The sequence below is a fragment of the Aphelocoma coerulescens genome, chromosome 5, assembly GCF_041296385.1.
Source record: "Aphelocoma coerulescens isolate FSJ_1873_10779 chromosome 5, UR_Acoe_1.0, whole genome shotgun sequence".
NCBI lineage: Eukaryota > Metazoa > Chordata > Aves > Passeriformes > Corvidae > Aphelocoma > Aphelocoma coerulescens.
The window spans coordinates 67,087,519-67,105,389 of NC_091019.1; the positions used below are offsets into that span (position 1 = coordinate 67,087,519).

General features: G+C 53.0%; 2 protein-coding genes and 1 non-coding gene across 7 annotated transcripts in view; 1 reads left to right on the forward strand and 2 right to left on the reverse strand.

Moving 5' to 3' along the window:
• The first annotated feature begins 98 nt into the window (after positions 1–98).
• The window catches only part of FKBP3 (FKBP prolyl isomerase 3), a 56,070-nt gene continuing 38,297 nt past the window's right edge, over positions 99–17,871 (forward strand). The window contains exons 1-7 of one of the 2 annotated variants that reach the window (XM_069018719.1): positions 99–209; positions 308–409; positions 495–602; positions 1,121–1,256; positions 2,181–2,248; positions 3,204–3,301; positions 4,066–4,165. In XM_069018719.1, the coding sequence (XP_068874820.1) occupies positions 99–209; positions 308–409; positions 495–602; positions 1,121–1,256; positions 2,181–2,248; positions 3,204–3,301; positions 4,066–4,120 (678 nt within the window). In that variant the 3' untranslated portion in view covers positions 4,121–4,165. Of the gene's footprint in view, positions 210–307; positions 410–494; positions 603–1,120; positions 1,257–2,180; positions 2,249–3,203; positions 3,302–4,065; positions 4,290–17,871 lie in introns of those variants that run through there. The other variant, XM_069018718.1, reaches the window with a different exon arrangement.
• The window catches only part of PRPF39 (pre-mRNA processing factor 39), a 50,795-nt gene continuing 37,507 nt past the window's right edge, over positions 4,584–17,871 (reverse strand). For 2 of the 4 annotated variants that reach the window (XM_069018708.1, XM_069018704.1), the window contains 13 exons: positions 16,514–16,865; positions 16,024–16,149; positions 15,270–15,388; positions 14,364–14,531; positions 13,514–13,670; positions 12,060–12,167; positions 10,022–10,186; positions 9,587–9,713; positions 9,234–9,502; positions 8,501–8,685; positions 7,202–7,276; positions 6,473–6,593; positions 4,584–5,275 (listed from right to left, as the gene is read on the reverse strand). In XM_069018708.1, the coding sequence (XP_068874809.1) occupies positions 5,225–5,275; positions 6,473–6,593; positions 7,202–7,276; positions 8,501–8,685; positions 9,234–9,502; positions 9,587–9,713; positions 10,022–10,186; positions 12,060–12,167; positions 13,514–13,670; positions 14,364–14,531; positions 15,270–15,388; positions 16,024–16,149; positions 16,514–16,865 (2,023 nt within the window). In that variant the 3' untranslated portion in view covers positions 4,584–5,224. Of the gene's footprint in view, positions 5,276–6,472; positions 6,594–7,201; positions 7,277–8,500; positions 8,686–9,233; positions 9,503–9,586; positions 9,714–10,021; positions 10,187–12,059; positions 12,168–13,513; positions 13,671–14,363; positions 14,532–15,269; positions 15,389–15,515; positions 15,973–16,023; positions 16,150–16,513; positions 16,866–17,871 lie in introns of those variants that run through there. The other 2 variants (XM_069018707.1, XM_069018705.1) reach the window with 2 other exon arrangements.
• Positions 9,065–9,150, reverse strand: LOC138112135 (small nucleolar RNA SNORD127). The gene has a single exon (XR_011151566.1). It is a non-coding gene; the product is annotated as a small nucleolar RNA SNORD127 (small nucleolar RNA).

Genomic DNA, 17,871 nt, shown 5'->3' on the forward strand with positions numbered 1-17,871 from the left:
TCCGGCCCTCTCCCGGTCCGCCCCCGGCCCGCCCCTTCTCCCTCCCGGGCGGCTCCCAGCCCTCCTCTCCGGAGGAGGAGCGGGAGGCGGGTGGGAAAATGGCGGCGGCCGCGGCCCCGGCGCAGCCCTGGAGCGCCGAGGAGCTGCGGAGCGAGGCGCTGGCCAAGAAGGAGATCATCAAATTCCTGCAGGAGCACGCGGCGCAGGCGGTAATTGCGTGGGACAATAAATAATTTGGAGTTGTGTATGGGAGGTTTGGGTTTTTTCTCCCCCCCCCCCCCCCCCATCTCACGCGCGTGTCCCGCAGTTCCTGGCGGAGCACAAGCTGCTGGGGCAGGTGAAGAACGTGGCGAAGACGGCGAATAAGGAGCAGCTGATCGCGGCTTACACGCAGCTCTTCCACACGCAGGTGAGGGCAGGGGGCGGCGGGGATGGAGCCGGGGGTCGGGCAGGGCTGGGGCGGTGGAGGCGGCTCCTCATCCTTCCCCTCGCAGCGCTTCAAGGGCACGGACGGCGCCGAGAAGGCGGCGGAGAAGGCGAAGCCGGCCAAGGCGGAGGAGGCCAAGGGGAAGGCGGTGAAGGCTGAGGAGGCTGTGGAGGAGGTGGGTGTGATGCCCTCACCTCGCGTTTTTCGCGTGGAAAGCCAGATTAGCCCAGTCACTTGTCTCGGGGTGAGGGCTAGGGGGATCTCAGGGAAAGGCTCTTCCCCCAGAGGGTGCTGGGCACTGCCCAGGCTCCCCAGGGAATGGGCACGGCCCCGAGGCTGCCAGAGCTCCAGGAGCGTTTGGGCAGCGCTGCCAGGGATGCCCAGGCTGGGGTTGTTGGGGGGTCTGTGCAGGGACAGGGGTTGGCCTGGGTGGTCTTTGGGAATCTTTTCCAGTTCAAGAGATTGTGTGATCCTAAGTCTTCAAAAACCTGGTTACAGCAAAGTCCGGTGTTTGAACCCACCTTAACCTGAATCTGCTGCATTTTCCCCAAATGTTGCAGCCCTGCGGTAACATGAATACATCATTCACTAACAGTGTCTTCCTTTATGCCTTCAACTCAGTGGTTGTTCAATCTTGAGTGTATCTGAGACTTATTTAACCTACTAGTCCTAACTCTCTTTTTATAACCTTAGGGGCCACCAAAGTACACAAAATCCATTTTAAAGAAGGGCGATAAAACCAACTTCCCGAAGAAAGGAGACACTGTCCATTGCTGGTACACGGGAAAGCTGCAGGATGGGACAGTCTTCGATACCAATATTCAATCAAGTAAGGTTATGGATATATAGATGTGCAGATGAACTGTTTGGGTTGGTTGCAAATGCTCCCAGAGGGAATTACCTGGGCTCCTGCAGCAGATTCGGGCAGGGATTTGCCTCTGGAAGTTGTGTCTGGGGGCATTCCTGACAAACAGCTTCATCATGGTGGTGTGGAGCTGCCGGGTGTCCTGCAGCTCCCAGATCCATGAGGCAGCACAGGGCAGTATTTTAGGACTGGCTGGTGTCAAGTGACACGGCTGCATCCTGCCAGCCCTGGCTTCTGGCATTCCAGGCCTGGGGAATGTGGAATGCAGGGAGTCAGTCCCGGCTAGAGCTGCTTTGGGGGTGGGGGGAGATGGTTCCTACAGAACTCTGGCACCAGCAGCGTCCTTAATTTCTCTAAACAAACACATCCTGGGGCCCTTCTGTGGTAAATCTTTAAATTTGGAGGCACTAGACTGAGAGGGATTTGAGTACTCCACTGTGCAATATTCCCTGCTGGTGTTTTTGTGACAGATCAGAGGATTTGGGGGTATGAAATTGTGCAATGCTGGAAAGGCTTTCCCAGCAGTGATGTGCCACACTCAGGACCAGCATTCCAGAGTCACTGGAATACTCTCTGTAATTCCTCGTATTTGTACGTTCCCTGTTGGCTTTCTTCAGTTCCTTAATATGTCCATGACTTGTACAGCCAACCTGAGTAATTCAGGAATGAGTCTGTGGGGTTTGAAAGATGCTTTGGTGCAGCTTGAACATTTAATGAAGTTTTTAGTGCACAGCACTAATATTTCCCCTGAAAATCTGATACTGGGCTAAAAGTAATATTATACGGACAGATATTTGTATAAAGCATGGCTGTAATGGCAGTTTTACCCAGAAGTGTGGAGTGTGCTGGTGTGATGTTGAAGCAAATGAACATAAACCTCTTTTCCAGGTTCAAAGAAGAAAAAAGCAGCCAAGCCCTTGAGTTTCAAAGTTGGCGTAGGAAAAGTGATCCGAGGTGTAAGTAGAGCATTAAGGGCTCCCTCAGAGTCCCCGGGGAGTTTCATTCTGTGATTTATGACTGGGCTGCAGTTTTTGGGCTGTTCTGTCTCTGGTGGAGGCAAATTGCAAGGCATTACCCTGGGAGGGTGGAACATTCATCCTCAGAGTGATTCCCTCCGTAGGCAGTGCATGGAGAGCAGGCTCTGTTCCCTGGGATCAGCCCAGCCTCGGGCTCCTGTCAGTCTCTCACAGCAGCCGAGGCTCTTGGGATCCTGGGGCTCCATCCATCCCTGTGTGCATTCCCTGGGCTTTGCTCTGTGCCAGGGCTGGACAGCCCTTTCCATGGGGAAATTCCTGCTGCTGCCCACCCTGAGCCTCCCCTGGCCCAGCCTGAGGCCGTTCCCTCTCCTCCTGTCCCTGTTCCCTGCGAGCAGAGCCCGACCCCCCCGGCTGCCCCCTCCTGTCAGGGAGCTGTGCAGAGCCACAAGGTCCCCCCTGAGCCTCCTTTGCTCCAGCCTGAGCAGGAGAAAGTTGTGATGTGGGATGGGATTGGAGCTGGGAAGGGGACAGTGCCCGTGGGCAGTGGGCAGCGCTGCAGGAGCAGCAGGGGCCCGGGTTTATCCCTGTGTTTATCCCGGGTTTGTGGGTGCCAGAGCCTTCCCTCTGGGGCCACAACACCAACTCCTGGGCACTCCTGGTGGGCTGCTGGGAAGGGAATACTGAACCTGGGAATGGTGATGGAAACAGGCGTGTTCCCATTGCTCCCTGTGTCATCCCAGCAGGGAGCACGGCTCTGTGGGAGCAGGGAACGCCCACCCCCGGAGCGTTCCCCAGAGCTGGGGAGGATGCCCGGGGCTGTGAGGGGATTCCCGGAGGCGCAGGAAGCGCTGGGCAGTGCAGTGGGTGTTGGCCCCGCGGCGCTGCCCCGGGCTGTGCTGCTGTCCCGGGCTGCAGCTGCTCTCTGTCCTTGCAGTGGGATGAGGCCCTGCTGACCATGAGCAAAGGAGAGAAGGCCCAGCTGGAGATTGAGCCTGAGTGGGCCTATGGCAAGAAGGGGCAGCCCGATGCCAAGTATCCTTCCGTGACCTCTGACTCCTCAGGGAACCTGGGAATGCTGGGGGCACTGAGGCGCTTTAGGGACAGCAATATTACAGCGGGGTTCACCTGTTACTCACGGCAGGCTCAGGATATTCCCACTCAGGGCGTCCAGGGCACTTCCTGGGGGGTGCAATTGCCCTTTTATTTTGGAGAAAAACTCGTGCAGGGGGAACTTGCTGCTGTTTTCCACCTGCATTTTTATTCCAGCTGCTTCCAAGTGCTTATGCCTGATGGGGATCCTAACGAGCGTAGGGAGACAGGAGGGGAGTTACCTGCTGCAGCTGTAGGGACAGAGTTACAGCTGGTTCTGGGATAGAGCTGAAGTGGGGGGTAGAGGAGTGTTCCTGCAGCGTTTGCTGCAGCCCTGTTTCTTGTTTCCAACACTTCTGGAGGAGGGGAAGGGATTGTTCTGTGCTGGAATGCTGTAATCCGAGGAGCTGCCTGGACGCTTCTCCCCTGTTGACAGTGGAACAGTGTAACCTCCACTGCCCCAAAGCTGCAGACAAGGCTGGGGCAGCTCAGGGGAATGAGGAGCAGGGAGTGCTGCTGAAGGTGTCCAAGGAGCTGGCCCTGTCTCCTGACAGCTCCTGCTGGGCAGCAGCTGCGGCTCCCTGCTGGATCCAGCCGGATCAGGGACATCCCAGGGACACAGGAGAGGCCGGGGAGCAGCTGGGGACTCCCTGCCCCGGGAGTGTCACTGCAGGGGCTGTTTCAGCTTCCTTAACACTTGCCAACAGGATCCCACCGAATGCAAAACTGTTCTTTGAAGTGGAGCTGGTGGACATTGAATGAAGAATTCCCCGTGCTGCTGGGAATCCGTTTCTGCCACAGAGAGCTGCCGGCGGTGTTGTAACTCCTGGCTCCGGTCACAGCGGTGCCTTTCTGGAGATGAGTGCTGCGTGTTGTCCCCGCCCCGCTGCCCTACAGCGGCAGCCCCCCACTAAACCGCGTTTGTACCTGCCAGTGCCTCCCTTCTTTGTGTCTGTGCTCGCCCCGCCCCTCTGCCGGGGCCCTGCAGAGCCCTGGAGCAGCCGGGCCCCACACCAGCCCCGGCCCCTTCCCTCCTGTGCAGCCCAATCCCACAGCATTCCCACTCCATGGCTTATTTGACAGGAGCTCTGCTCGCAGAGATCCGGCTGTTCCACAGGTGCTCCCGAGGTGTCCCTGTGCCACAGCCCCTCCTGTGAACACCACCAGGGCTCAACTCGGGCATTCTCTTCTCCCTCCTGGCTCGAATGAGGCAGTCCAAGAAAGCTCAGAGCGCTACTGAATTCCTCGCTTTTATTACAAAAATGGGAATGATCACTTTGATCAAAATGAAAAAAGTTTTGCTCACACCGTGTACATGAAAAACTCTAAATACAAAACTCATCCCAAACACAGTTTGTGCTTTTAAAAAAGAACAAAGGTGGTTTTAATCCCTACCCCCTCCCACACTACAGAACCCGTGTGGCAGCTCTGCCAAGGCCCCCAATCCCAGCACAGCCCCCTCCAGTCGGGCTGGGAGCAGGACAAGCCTTGGCTTCAGCCCCGGGGCCAGGGCCGGGCAGCAGAGCAGCTCTGGGGCAAAACCAACCCAAAGCCCCACAGCTTCACCCGCTCAGTTATGGAATCATGAGACTGATGAGAATTCTTTTGATACTCCATAAATTAGTGCAGGGAATTAAAAAAAAAAAATCATTTATGGTAAATGAGAATTGTACAGAGACCATTTATCAGTTACCAGCACACGAATCTTGCTTCACACATACCCTGTGAGCAGCAGCTCGGTTCACATGCAGAGGACCAAAAGCAGGTGGCACAACAGTTCTTTCACAGCCCAAAATTAGAAAAATATATTTTTTTATTCCATCTTTGTTGAAACTGCAGCACAGTGAACTCCACTCCCTCCGGGGATCAAGTTGTGTGGTAATACTGTCCGTAATTCCAGGCGTTCTGGTAGTTGTACTGGAACCAAACACAGCAGCAGCATCAGCCACCATGTCCCAGCTCCACAGGGAGCCCCTGCTCCTGCGGCAGCACAGCCCACCCCACACAGCTCCCCCAGCCCCACTGTGCCCAGCACAGCACCCCTGGGAATGCAGGACAACGGTGCCACTCCCTCTGGAAAACCCTGGGGAAGGCAGGCAGGGCGGGAGGTACCGTGCAGCCACAGGACAGATCCTCATCACAGAGTCACAGAATCAAAATATCCTGAGCTGGGGGGGATCCACAGGGATCATCCCAGCCCCTGTCCCTGCCCAGACACCCCAAAATCCCAGCCTGGGCATCCCTGGCAGCGCTGCCCAAACGCTCCTGGAGCTCTGGCAGCCTCGGGGCCGTGCCCATTCCCTGGGGAGCCTGGGCAGTGCCCAGCACCCTCTGGGGGAAGAGCCTTTCCCTGGTATCCAGCCTGAGCCTGCCTGGCACAGCTTCCAGGCTGCCATTCCTGCAGTGCTGTGTGTGAAACTCGGGGCGTTTTTCCTGGCCTAGCACTGGACAGTCTGTGCTGGATGAGACTCCTCCCACTGCCTGACTTTGGAAAGAATTCCTGACCCGGATGCAATCCCAAACCAGGGCTACCCAGGGGTTGCGCCCCAGTTGTAGCACTGCTCTCCCAGCTCTGGGGGCTCTGCACAGTCTAAACAACGCTTTCCATTAAACCACTTCAAAACTTCCATGGATTTAAAAACACGTGGATGTGGCAGTAGGGACATGGGTCAGTGGTGGCCTTGGCAGTGCTGGGGGAACAGCTGGACTGGATGGCCTTAGGGGGCTTTTCCAACCTCCACAGTTCTATTCCAAACTAAAATGCCTGGAGGAAGAGCCCCAGAGGACAAGCTGATTTTGCTGATCGTGCTGTGTACCAGCAGAACCCATTCCAAGCCATTACAGAATTACTGCCTGGACACAGTCACTGTCCAGGCACACAGGAAAGGGGCACCCCAAGGCCAGTCTGGCCAAAACATTACCAAACACAGCAGCCCTGGTGCCCTGCCCTGTCCCCTCCCTGTGTGACGGGACAGCCACCAAAGTGCTCCTCGCTCCACACAGGAGCACCAAACACTTGTGGAGCAGGCCCAGGAGGGATCAACAACCCCCAGGAGCCGAGTTTTCCGTTCCAGGAGCTGGATGTTCCCAGGCTGCCCCTGCCCAGCCCCGTACCTGGTACCAGGCGTTGTAGTTGTAGGCGGCCTGGTTGACCTGCATGTCCCCGTCCATGAGCTGCGCCGACGCCAGGCTCGGGTCCTCCGTCAGCAGCTTCTTCTCGTCCGGCTCCTCCGAGCTGCAAGGGAACACAGCCTTGTACTGGCCCCCTGGAGAAACGCTGGGCCTGCCTCGTGCGGGGAGCAACAGCGCTCAGCTGGGGGCCCTGGCCCAGCGGGGTGAGGGAATTGGGCTGAGGGAAGGACAGTCGGTGCTGGGCTTCAGAACTGGCTGGGTTTAAAGCTGCTGCCCAAACTGAGACAGCAAAGGCACGTTCCTGCTCAGAGATGAGGTATTTTACCAGAACTGTTTGGCTCAATTCAACAACTCAACAACTTATTTCCCAAAAATGTTTCCATCCCTGGAAGCGTCCAAGGCCAGGTGGGATGGAGCTCTGAGCAGCCTGGTCTATGGAAGGTGTCCCTGCCCATGGCAGGGGGTGGCACTGCATGGGCTTTAAGGTCCATGAGAACCATTCTATGGCTACGTAGGGCAGCAGCACAGCTCTATTTAGTACACACTTTAAGGACCAAAATGAAGCGATTCTACCCTCACATCAGTAGGTTCAAAGCTGACAAAGACCTGTATACACACTCACGGGCTAAAGAACCCCCCCAGAGCAAGGCTGCTCCCTGCACTGCCCCAGAGCAGTCCCAGATGGCTCTCCCAGCTGGGCCCAGTCCGTACCCGTTCTCCGCCCGCCGCTTCAGCGTCTCCTGCTCCTTCAGCAGCGCCTGGTGCTCGTCATAGGCATCCAGGAGCCTGGGGAGAACACAGCCAGTCAGGCCTTGCAAACATCTGAAACACCTGAGCAATGCCTACTCCAAGCTGTAACCACACAGCAAACTGCAGTGGAATAAATTCTGACCAGTGACCACCACCAAAGCCAACCCAGCTCTATTCACAACAGCTCCAGTTCCCGACCTGTGAACTCCCCTCACACTTGAGGCACCTTTTATCAAGTTCCTTTGTAAAGAAGTTTTCTCAAGTGCTTTGTGATTCAGCTGCTCCTTCAGTGCCTGCTGGTGATGCCACCCACAGCAGCACTGAGATGTGGCAATCAGTGTTTAAACACCGGAAATTATTCCAATCCCAAAGCAGCACCTGCAGCCTTTGCCCATCCAGCAGGGAAGAACAAGTATGGTTAATGCAGCACAGGCATCCTGGCTAAAATTCCCACAGGTACTGAAATACCCCTTCATCTGCAGCATCTCAGAAAGCCTGCAGCTTCTGTCAGTGTGCTCTGGGTGAAAAGAGTTCCTTGTACTCATTCTGTGCTCTGGGATTATTTGGGAACTGCAAAATTCCTTGTGCTTGGTCTGTCTCAGATCCCAAACTTGCACTGACTGGCTGCCATGCAGAGGCAGCAGAATTTAAGGACAGCTATTGTTAAAAACATACAAAGCAGAAAAACTGACTTGGCATTAATCCTTCCAGGTTATTTAGCTGCAAAATGTAAATAAAAACAACAGACAATTAAGAGGCAAAAAGTATTGAATTAAAAACTTGCATTTCTGGTGTATTCTCCCAAAAAAGTGCACATTTGTTACTAGTGCTGAACATAGAAAAACCCAGCCAGGGCAGTTTTGGAAACACACAGCAGCTCCAGGGAACAGAGCCTCAAAGGACACCTGTGTCACAGACCTGTCCCACTCCCCTGGGGAGCACCTGCTGCCACAGGGCTTAGCAAGGGAAGCCACAGGAAAACCTGGCAGGCAGCAAAGCTCTGCTCAGTGAGGTGTTGGGCACTTCAGATAAAAAGGGGTAATTATCTGAAAAGAGATTCCAATTTAAAAACTATTCCTGTTTAAAAATCTATTCCTGTTAAACACCGGGAGGCTGGTTTAGAAAAGCAGCTGTTCCTTACAGAGAGCTGATGGCACAAAGGAAACAATTTTAGAGACACCACTGACCCCACCCCTTCCCAACTGCTGCCAGCACTCTCCCAGTGAGCCCAGTTTGGCCACTGCCCACAGGACATCTTACTTGTTCACATCAGACCCAAAATCTTCCAGGAATTCCACTTTTCTCTGGGAGAATGTGATCCTCATTTTGATGGACAAGGCCCCATGGACAGCCTTGTCAAAGCAGCTCAGGATGTTCTCCTCGTTCTGCTTGAGGTCACCACTGTACTCCATCTCCAGCAGGTTCAGGTACAGTTTGGTGTTTTCCTGTGCAAAAGAGGCATTAGGAGGTGCACACCTGACCCTCACAGCAGGTATTTAACTCTGACTGTTACACACCACAATTCACCCCCTCAATACACACAACCACACACAACGAAGGGTTTTTCCTTTCTCCCTGGGCTGGTTTGCTGCACAAACAGACCAGAAGTGACCAACACCACAAACCCAGGTGCTGCACTTTGCTGGTAGCATCTGAGTGCCAGGTATTTCTGTGCTGACACCAAACCACCAAGTACTGCCCACACCAAGAACACCAAACACACCAAGAACATTTAAGATTCTAAGAATTGAAACCAAAGTGCAAAGCACATTGTGCTTCTGATGGGAAAAGAGTGCAAACTTCCAGATTTCCAAGCTGGGACCCTGGCAACGTCAGGTTAGAGGGACTGCTGTCTTCATGCAGTAATGGGAAATTACATCCAGTTACAACTCCTGTCATCACTGTTGCCATGTTTTACAAAACGCTTCAGAAAGAGAGAAAGACACCAGGGCGGTTTGAGTTTTGGGTAAGACAGCCAAGAGGGAACACATACTTTGTCCAGTTCTATGGCTTCTGACAGCACTTTTCTTGCCTTTGGCAGGTTTTTCTGCACTTTGAAGAGGTGCCGGGCGAGTTTGATGGCATAGAAGGAGGCTTCACTGATGGACTTGGCATTCCTGACAGCATCTTCCAGCAGCTGCTCCGCCTCCTCCATGTTGCCGTGCCGGCGCTCCAGGCTCACCCTGCGCAGGCGGATCATGGCCAGCCCCAGGATGCACTCCTCAAACGTCTTCAGGATCCTTCTGGCTTCATCAATGTTGCCTGGAACAGCAGGGAGATGCTTTAGGACAGGGCAGATCCCAGAACGCCCCCAGCAGAGCCCCACCCAGGCAGGGCTGCCCTTACCCTGCTGCTCCTCGAAGGCTGCCCACAGCATGTGCACCATGGGCTTCTTGGGCAGGTGGATGGTGCAGGCCCTGCTGTACACGTGCCTCACGCCCTCGATGCTGTGGTTCTCCATGTATTTGGCATACTAGGGTTGGAAACAGAGCAGAGACCAGCCAGGTTAAAGCTTGTATTTGCCTCTAAGAACATGCCAGAACGATAAAATTCTTTTGTTTAAACCCATTCAGCACCTTTATGGAACCACTAGACTAGTTTCTGTAAGGAAGGACGTAGAGAGGCAACGCAGTTGGCAAATGCAGCAGTCAAATCTGGTTGCAAGCAGACCATCTCCTAATGCAACAGATATAGTTATAGATGAACAACGTTCCACAGGGTACAAGGGTTAGTCACCAGGTCAAGGTGTGCACCAGCAGAGCTGTGAGCTGCCTCCCTTACCTTGATCCAGAAGTCCTCATAGAGGGCACATGAAATGACACATCTCTCAAAGAGGACCACGACTCGCTCGTGAGTGCCATTCTCTATCTCAAACTCTAAGTACTCTTTCCAGTTTTTCAGCTGAATTTTCTCCAGAGGTTTTACATGAAAGTAAGGCCTCTTGATCTGCAAGAGTCACAGGATGCAACTGGTGATTACAAACACACCACCAAGGGGGTCCAAACAATCAACAGCCACACAACCAACGTTCAGTTACTGCCACTTCAGTGATCAGGGCTCCAGTGACACCTCCTCATCTCCTCAAACCAGGGTTACCCAGGTGTGTGGATCAAGGGATTTACTGCAATGACATTCCAGGCTACAAACTTCCTTTCCTAGAAAGCTTTTGGAGTGCAGAGATGCTGGGGAAGGACCCAAGGCAGCCCCGTGTCAGTGACATTATGGACACACTGGACACTGCCCACATCCATCAACACAGGTGAAGTGCTCACTGTGGTACACTCAGCCCACAAATTAAACTCAGAATTTGGTTGAGAATCATGACAAGGAAAGACAGCACTGAGCTGGACTTCCTATTAAGTATTTACATCAAGCTGGTTACAGCAAGACCACGAATTAGCTCCATCATGTTGTTGTTGATGGCTGCAAGAGGGGCTGGGTGGGACAGAGCTCAGCACAGAAAATTAAACATTGCTCTGTTTAAATTTAAATTGCTTTGTCTGGCATCCCGCCAGAGATCCTTTGCCTTTCCTCACCATCTTTAATTGCATTTGATTATGTCTCTCCTGTGCTGCAATTCCCTCTCAGATCCAAACCCACACAAATGGATGAAGAACTTACAGTAATTAAGGAGAATCCAACTCTTCAAGGCCACCTGAAATTTAAAGCCAATCCCCCCCTTCATGCTCCTCACTGACCTCTGGTGTGGAACCCAACACTCTGTGGCCATTTTGATCAGCTCACAGTCCCATTCCTGCTAAAAACAGCTCTAAGCAACCCCCAAAGCCTGGGTGGGATCTGTGCCCACCCACCTCTCTGCTGTCCTTTACAGACACGCTGAACTCTGCATTTGCAGCTCCTCCCAGCCCCTTGGTGCTCCAGGGCAGACACTCTCTCATGGTAACAAGAGCACATGGTGGCCAGGAGCAAGGGGACACTCGGCTTCCCACACCTTTCCTGCCCAATGCCCACAGTTCCAGTGCTCTCCCAAGTCCCACAGGTCTGCAGCTTAAGGCTTCCCAGGGCAGGAACCTGGGACACTCTGACTGCTCTGCTCCCTCCTGCCACGGGTCACTGGTACCGAGCTCCCTGACAATGGCTTCCCACTCTGTCTGTGGGCTCCTGGGCTGTCCAGGCACCTGGCCCACACCAACCCAGTGCAATAAACCACCCACCAGTTCTGACATCACCCAGCCCAACAGAGTCTCTGAAACTCTGTCCCAGCTGGGTAACACAAAGGATTCTTTAGAACAAGAAGTAAATTTAAAACAAGGACCATGTTTGCCAGGAAGAAAATTATAAAGTTGTTTTTTTCAAATGTAATCCAACTTAATTCTACAGCAAAAGCTGTATATTTGCAGTGATCGAATTATTAGTTTAATTAATTACTTTTAATACATTATATACAGGAGGTCCACAACAAAAGTTACCTGATTAAGTGTGTAATGTTAAAATAGAAAACCACAGGAATTTCATTCTCCTTTGAGCACAGGCTTACCTTTCAAAGGGAATCCCCTCCATGCCCTCATGCCTTTGCACCACCCCAGATGCACGAGGCAGCACTAACTGTCAGGACTCACTGGCTTAGCAAACATTACAGCACCTTGCCTCTCTCCAAACACTGCTCAGAGATCTTTACATCATCAGGTGCCAGGTGCCTCTTCACAAGAAAAATGGCAGAGAAGTGAAACTGCTCCAACTTTGAGTCTCTGTTCAAACCCCCCCCCCAGCTTAAGTTAAGGCTGTTTCACAGAATTCCCAGCTCCCAGTCCTGTTTCCAAACCACGTGCTCGTGTTGCCTCACACAAACCCCACTTACCGCTTCCTCAAACGTCCACCTCTTACTGACTTCATGCTCGTTGTGGTTAAATATCTCCTGATGGATCTCAATGATTCTGTGCCTCATGTTCTCTATCTCAGTGATTAGCTAGAACAGAATTTTAACAAATGTAACACAGGCAGACATGGTATCACCTCTGTAACTGCTTCCTGTGCCAGTGAAGTGCATGGATTCTCCCTGAGCAGCCAGGGAAGGGCCGGGACACTGCCTGATGGAGCCTTGGCACACACAGCTGAACTGGCTTTTATCTTATGCTAAAGCTCATTGAGATCAAGGCTGGATTTGGATCCAAGTCAGCCCCAGTTTCAGTGTCTGTGTTTTCACCATCAGCAATTCCTTTGGATAGCTCTGCACTTTCCTGGGCCTGTAAGAGTCTGAACCTGCCCAGGCCACTGCTGATGAGGAGTTTTCTTAGACCACAGATCTCAATCTGCTGATCTGGAATAATTACTGTTTGTTCCTAAGGTTTTGTACAGCGCTTCTTTCATTTTCTCACCCATTTCTTTAACACCTCTGCCAGCACTGGAAGGGGCTGTCCTGTTACCACACGAGCCACAGGGCAGTGATGTGCTCTGGGCACAGCTCAAGTGGCTGCAGGGGAAGACCTGCCCCAGCCCAGGGAAGGGCAGAGGTGCCTGTGCCCACCCCATGTAGGTGCCTTGGTGGGCTCAGTGATGTCCTCAGTGCTGCAAGGCACTGATATGCAGGAGATCTCTGATTTCTGGGAACAGCCAAAGTGGCGGCAGTGGAACCCTTGCCCCAGCCCCAGAGAAGGACAGGGGTGGCCACTGGTGGGCTCAGTGATGTGCTGGGCCACGGGGCATTGATATGTACGAGCTCTCTGGGCACAGCCCAGCTACAGCAGACTCAGCTGGCTGCAGCGGAATCCCTGCCCCAGGGAAGGACAGGGTGGCCGTGCCCACCCCGTGCAGGTGCCCGCCCCGTGCAGGTGCCCACCCCAGGCAGGTGCCCATCCGGGCAGGTGCCCACCCGTGCAGGTGCCCACCCCGTGCAGGTGCCCACCCCGTGCAGGTGCCCAGCCGTGCAGGTGCCCACCCGTGCAGGTGCTCGCCCCGTGCAGGTGCCCACCCCGTGCAGGTGCCCATCCATGCAGGTGCCCACCCGTGCAGGTGCCCACCCGTGCAGGTGCCCACCCCGGGCAGGTGCCCACCCTGTGCAGGTGCCCACCCTGTGCAGGTGCCCAGCCGTGCAGGTGCCCACCCGTGCAGGTGCCCACCCCGGGCAGGTGCCCACCCTGTGCAGGTGCCCACCCTGTGCAGGTGCCCAGCCGTGCAGGTGCCCACCCGTGCAGGTGCCCACCCCGGGCAGGTGCCCACCCTGTGCAGGTGCCCACCCTGTGCAGGTGCTCGCCCCGTGCAGGTGCCCACCCCGTGCAGGTGCCCATCCATGCAGGTGCCCAGCCGTGCAGGTACCTTGGCGGGGTCGGTGATGTCCTCGGTGCCGCAGGGCAGCTCGTCCCCGTCCTCGCCGCTGTGGCCGCTGGCGGCCGCCAGCTCCCGGCGCAGCTGCACAAACTGCTCAGTGGTCAGGAAGTCTCGGGGCAGGTTGTTCTGGATGTGCTCTTTAAACCTAACAACAGCCACAAAGCAGGCATGCAATGGGGTTGTTTCGTGCTGCACTGCTGCCCAACAGGGCACAGCCGTAAATCCCAGGGGGTTCTGCTTCACTTCATGGCTCCTGAGTGACACCGAGAGTGCTGCCGGCTCACACCCAAAATGCAACTGCCAGCACCCATCACCCTCACAAGTGTCCAAGGGAAAGGGCAGCACGGCAGGCTGACAGAACCCTTGCCATGGAAAAGAGATGGCAAAGGACAAAACCAGTTATAAAGGAAATACTTTATTTCCCACGCCAGGAGATCTGTAGACGTTACGGGGAAGACTGTGTGCAATTTAACTGAGGTTGCTGCTCACCTCTCCCTACAAATGCAGAATTCCACTGCCTAAATCTTAATCAGGATTCCTCTTTATTCAGTTAAATCAGTGCTTCACCACACGTGGGCATTGCACCAGAATTAATATTCAAAACTGCTCATTCTGATTTCTCAAAAACATCCCCTCTTCTTCCCCACACTTCCAATGCCTGTCCTTATTCCACAACAAAACCTCTGAATTTAGCTAAAACCAAATTCCTCAAATGTGCATCAGTACTTTAAAACAACCAGTCCAACTGCCTGAGTATGTCAGTAAATAACTACATAAAACTGTTTCAAGTTCTTGTGCTGAGTATTTCCACCTTTCACATGGCATTAACTCCCTTTACCTCTGGAAATGATGGCTGTAGAGCTGCGTTGGGATTCCCAGGATGCGGTCATAGATGGATGTAACTTCCCTTAGGTTTCCCTGGTCATTTTCCCAGTTTATATACATTTCCCAGAGTCTGTCAGAACGGAAATCTGTCCCAGCAGCCAGCACTGCGTGTTCATAGGCTCTGGAAAAGGAAATCGTTTTATACTGGTTTCTGGATGCCGGGACAGAACAAGGAAGGAAAGTCCTGGCTCTTATTAAAGGTTATGAGCACCCTCATTTATTTGAAACTAGACTTTTATTAATTGTTTACATTCTTCAAGGTGTTCTCTAGATACTTGCAGCAAGGTGTCTAGAGATTCAGAAAGCTCACACTCATTTTCTTCTTGCACTACCACAACAGAATAAATAAAGGCAACAGCAAAAGCCACTTGCAGAACACAAGGTATTAGGAAAACACACAACCTTTATCACCTTTGTCTTGTACAGACTACTCCAAACCCACCAGTGCAGCAGTGTAACACCCAGAAGCTGTGCAGCAATTCTGCAGCCTGATTCAGATTCAGTTCCAGTTCAATTAAGCTTTCTGATCCAACTCTAGTCCAACCCTTTAACCAGGCCCAGTGCCAGCCACAGCAAGCAGACACATCCTAGCCATACCCTGGAAACCCCAAGGAATTAAATTCCAAGATTCCCAATGCTGCACTAAGTATTTCTTAACATCCAGTCTGAAGCTCTCAAGCCACAGCTTTTGCCCCTAGTACCACACTGTATTGTGTCCCCTTTCTTCCGGACTTTGGCTCCATCATCTCTTAAAAGCCCTTAAAGCAACACCGTGCTACTATTAATTTGTCCTTTATCTTCACAACACAGTAACCTGACCCCACTGGTGTGCATGGCTATCAGGCTGCTCCCAACTCACCCCCGGATGGTACTGTTAGTTTCGGGATCAGCAGGGTCCAAGGTCTCCTTTAGGAAGTTTATATAATGTATCCAAAGATCAACACTAAGAGGAATTGCCTGAAGCCCTCGGCGATAGACCTATGAAGAGAACATGAACTGTACTTCAAATCCTTAATGGGGTCCTAAGAGAGAGGCAACACTGTGTTATCCGGTGAACCTTAGAAATACTAATTACTGGAATTTTGTTTAAATAATCTACCATTACCATTCGGGTGGAGGTTGGATAGAACATGGCAATGTTCTGATCTCCACGTGCAGAGTCTTGATCTTCAAAGCGCAGCGGTCCCTGCATTCTGACCAGGTTGTGTGGGCAGGCTTTGGGGTACAGACCATAGGGCACAGACCCATTAGAGCATCATTGACAGCGTCTGACCAAAAATGCAATAAGATGGAGCAATTGTGACCAGCAAACCAACTATATTGTTTTGAAAATGAGTAATAAATGGAAGTGACAGAAAAGCCCTGCCCTACTTGTTAAGCTGCAGTGTAATACAGAGGCTTGCACTGCAAAGCTTGACAAACTGTAGAGGTTTAACGCACCTGCCAACAAAGAGAGAGAACATTAGCTCCAAATGCCACAGCTGGGACACGTGCAAACACGTCCCTCGAGCCCTGGCCGTGCAGGGCAGGCACTGGCAGCCCAATGACTCGCAGTGGGACAGTCATTGTTGGCTTTGGGACTGGTGGCAGCGCTGGCCCTGGGCCCTACGTACCTCGTCTGACTGCTTGACGTTGTCGTGGCGCTTCTCCAGGTCCGCGTACTTCTTCCAGTACCCATAGCAGTAGGGGTAGTGTGTGAAAAACCTGTCAAAGGCTTTCCTGGCTGCTGGCAAGTGGTTCTGTGGGAAACACAGAGCGAGCACAATCAGTTCTTTCCTTAGGGACAACTTCAGTTTATTTTACAGACAATTATTAACAGAGTGCTAGAAATGCTTGGTGTTATTTTGACATTCAGCAACCTGGGCTCATAGAAGGTGTCTCTGCACGTGGCAGGGGGGTGGAACTGGATGAGCTTTAAGGTCACTTCCAGCCCAAAGCATCCTGGCATTTCATGATTAAATGACAACAGTGGCAAGGACAACTGCCTTAAATCAGCATCCGTGCAGCCTAATGTCCATTCTGCATTTGCCACTGGAATCCCATGTCTTGTTTTAGTTCTTTATTTATTTCTGGGAGACTGAGGAGCAAGGGGCAGGCACTAACCTCCTGCTCTACATACTGCAGTAGATAAACCCATCCTGTGAAATCCTGCGGATTGTCCTCTACTACTTTCCAAAACTTGTCAAAATCCGGAGGGAAGCCAGCCTCGATATCTGTGGTCTGTAAACTCTCAATGTTTGGAATTTCGCTCTCCTGCGTGTTATCCTCGTTGAGGTCCGGGGAGCTGTCCGGGGACTGCTCCATCTCAGTGACACTCATGATCTCGGTGCTGAAGTCCATGTGCTGCTCCTCAGCCGCGCTCTCGGCGCCGGGCTCCGCACTCTCATTGCCCACAGTTGGCTGCTCCTCCTCCGTGCTCTCCGAGTTCTCCATGGCACCGCTGTGGGACTGGATCCTGTGGGAACAGAAGGATTCACTACTCCTGTAGCGAGATTCAAGCAGAGCTTGGGTGTGAATCGGCAGCTCAGAGTGTCCCAGGTACTCCAGGCATCCCTGTATTTCACCACAACCCTGATTACATCTGTCTCACACATCAGCCTTGTTCAGCAATAAAAAATACTAACAGCAGTCATAGATTTCCACATCTGCACATAGAAATCATTGTGGGTTGCTAAAAAACTGTCACAGGGAGCTATCGAGGTATAAAAGTGAATCAGTACAGCTTTCCTGGAGGAGTCCAGTGGAAGTTTATTTTAAATAAAGAATTATGCTCAAATTCCATAGAAACATTCAGGCTGGAAAAGCTGTCTGAGACCATCAGGTCCAAGTTACTCCAGCAGTGCCAAGGCCACCACTAACCCATGTCCCTAAATTCATTCAATTCTCCTACTTAGTATGAGCCAGTAACTTCCTTGTGAAATAACAGCTGTTAAAAGGTGCCCTCAATGCCAGGCTAAATCAAAGACAAGAATTACTGTCAGCACCAACTCAGTCCCCATTAGTGATGCCCAAATAAACCAAGCAGCACCAGAGGGCCACAGAAATGCTCTGGCTGCCCCTAACCCACAGCCCCTCACTCCCACCCACACCCAGTGCCAGGCACTTCCTCCTGCCCCTTGGGACAGACTCCTGCTTCCTCCCACTGTTCCTTTGATGTCCCTGCCAAGAGCCACTGCCTGGCCCTGCCCTGCTGTGCCAGCGCCTGGCCAGCCTGACCTGGCTGCATGCCACCCTGCCTCGGCCTTCCCTCCTGGAGCCGGAGCAGAGGCACTGAGCCGAGCCTTCTCCATGCCCCTCACAGCTCAGGGATCCCAGGGAACACCACCCTGCAGGATACAGCAACTCCCAGCTGTGAGTCCAGCTGGGATGAAGGGCAGTGTTGGACTGTCATCCTCACACACTGCACTGCCACTCCGGGTTCCTTCTGTTCTCCTCGGAGCAGGTGGCAAAACATTTGGGAT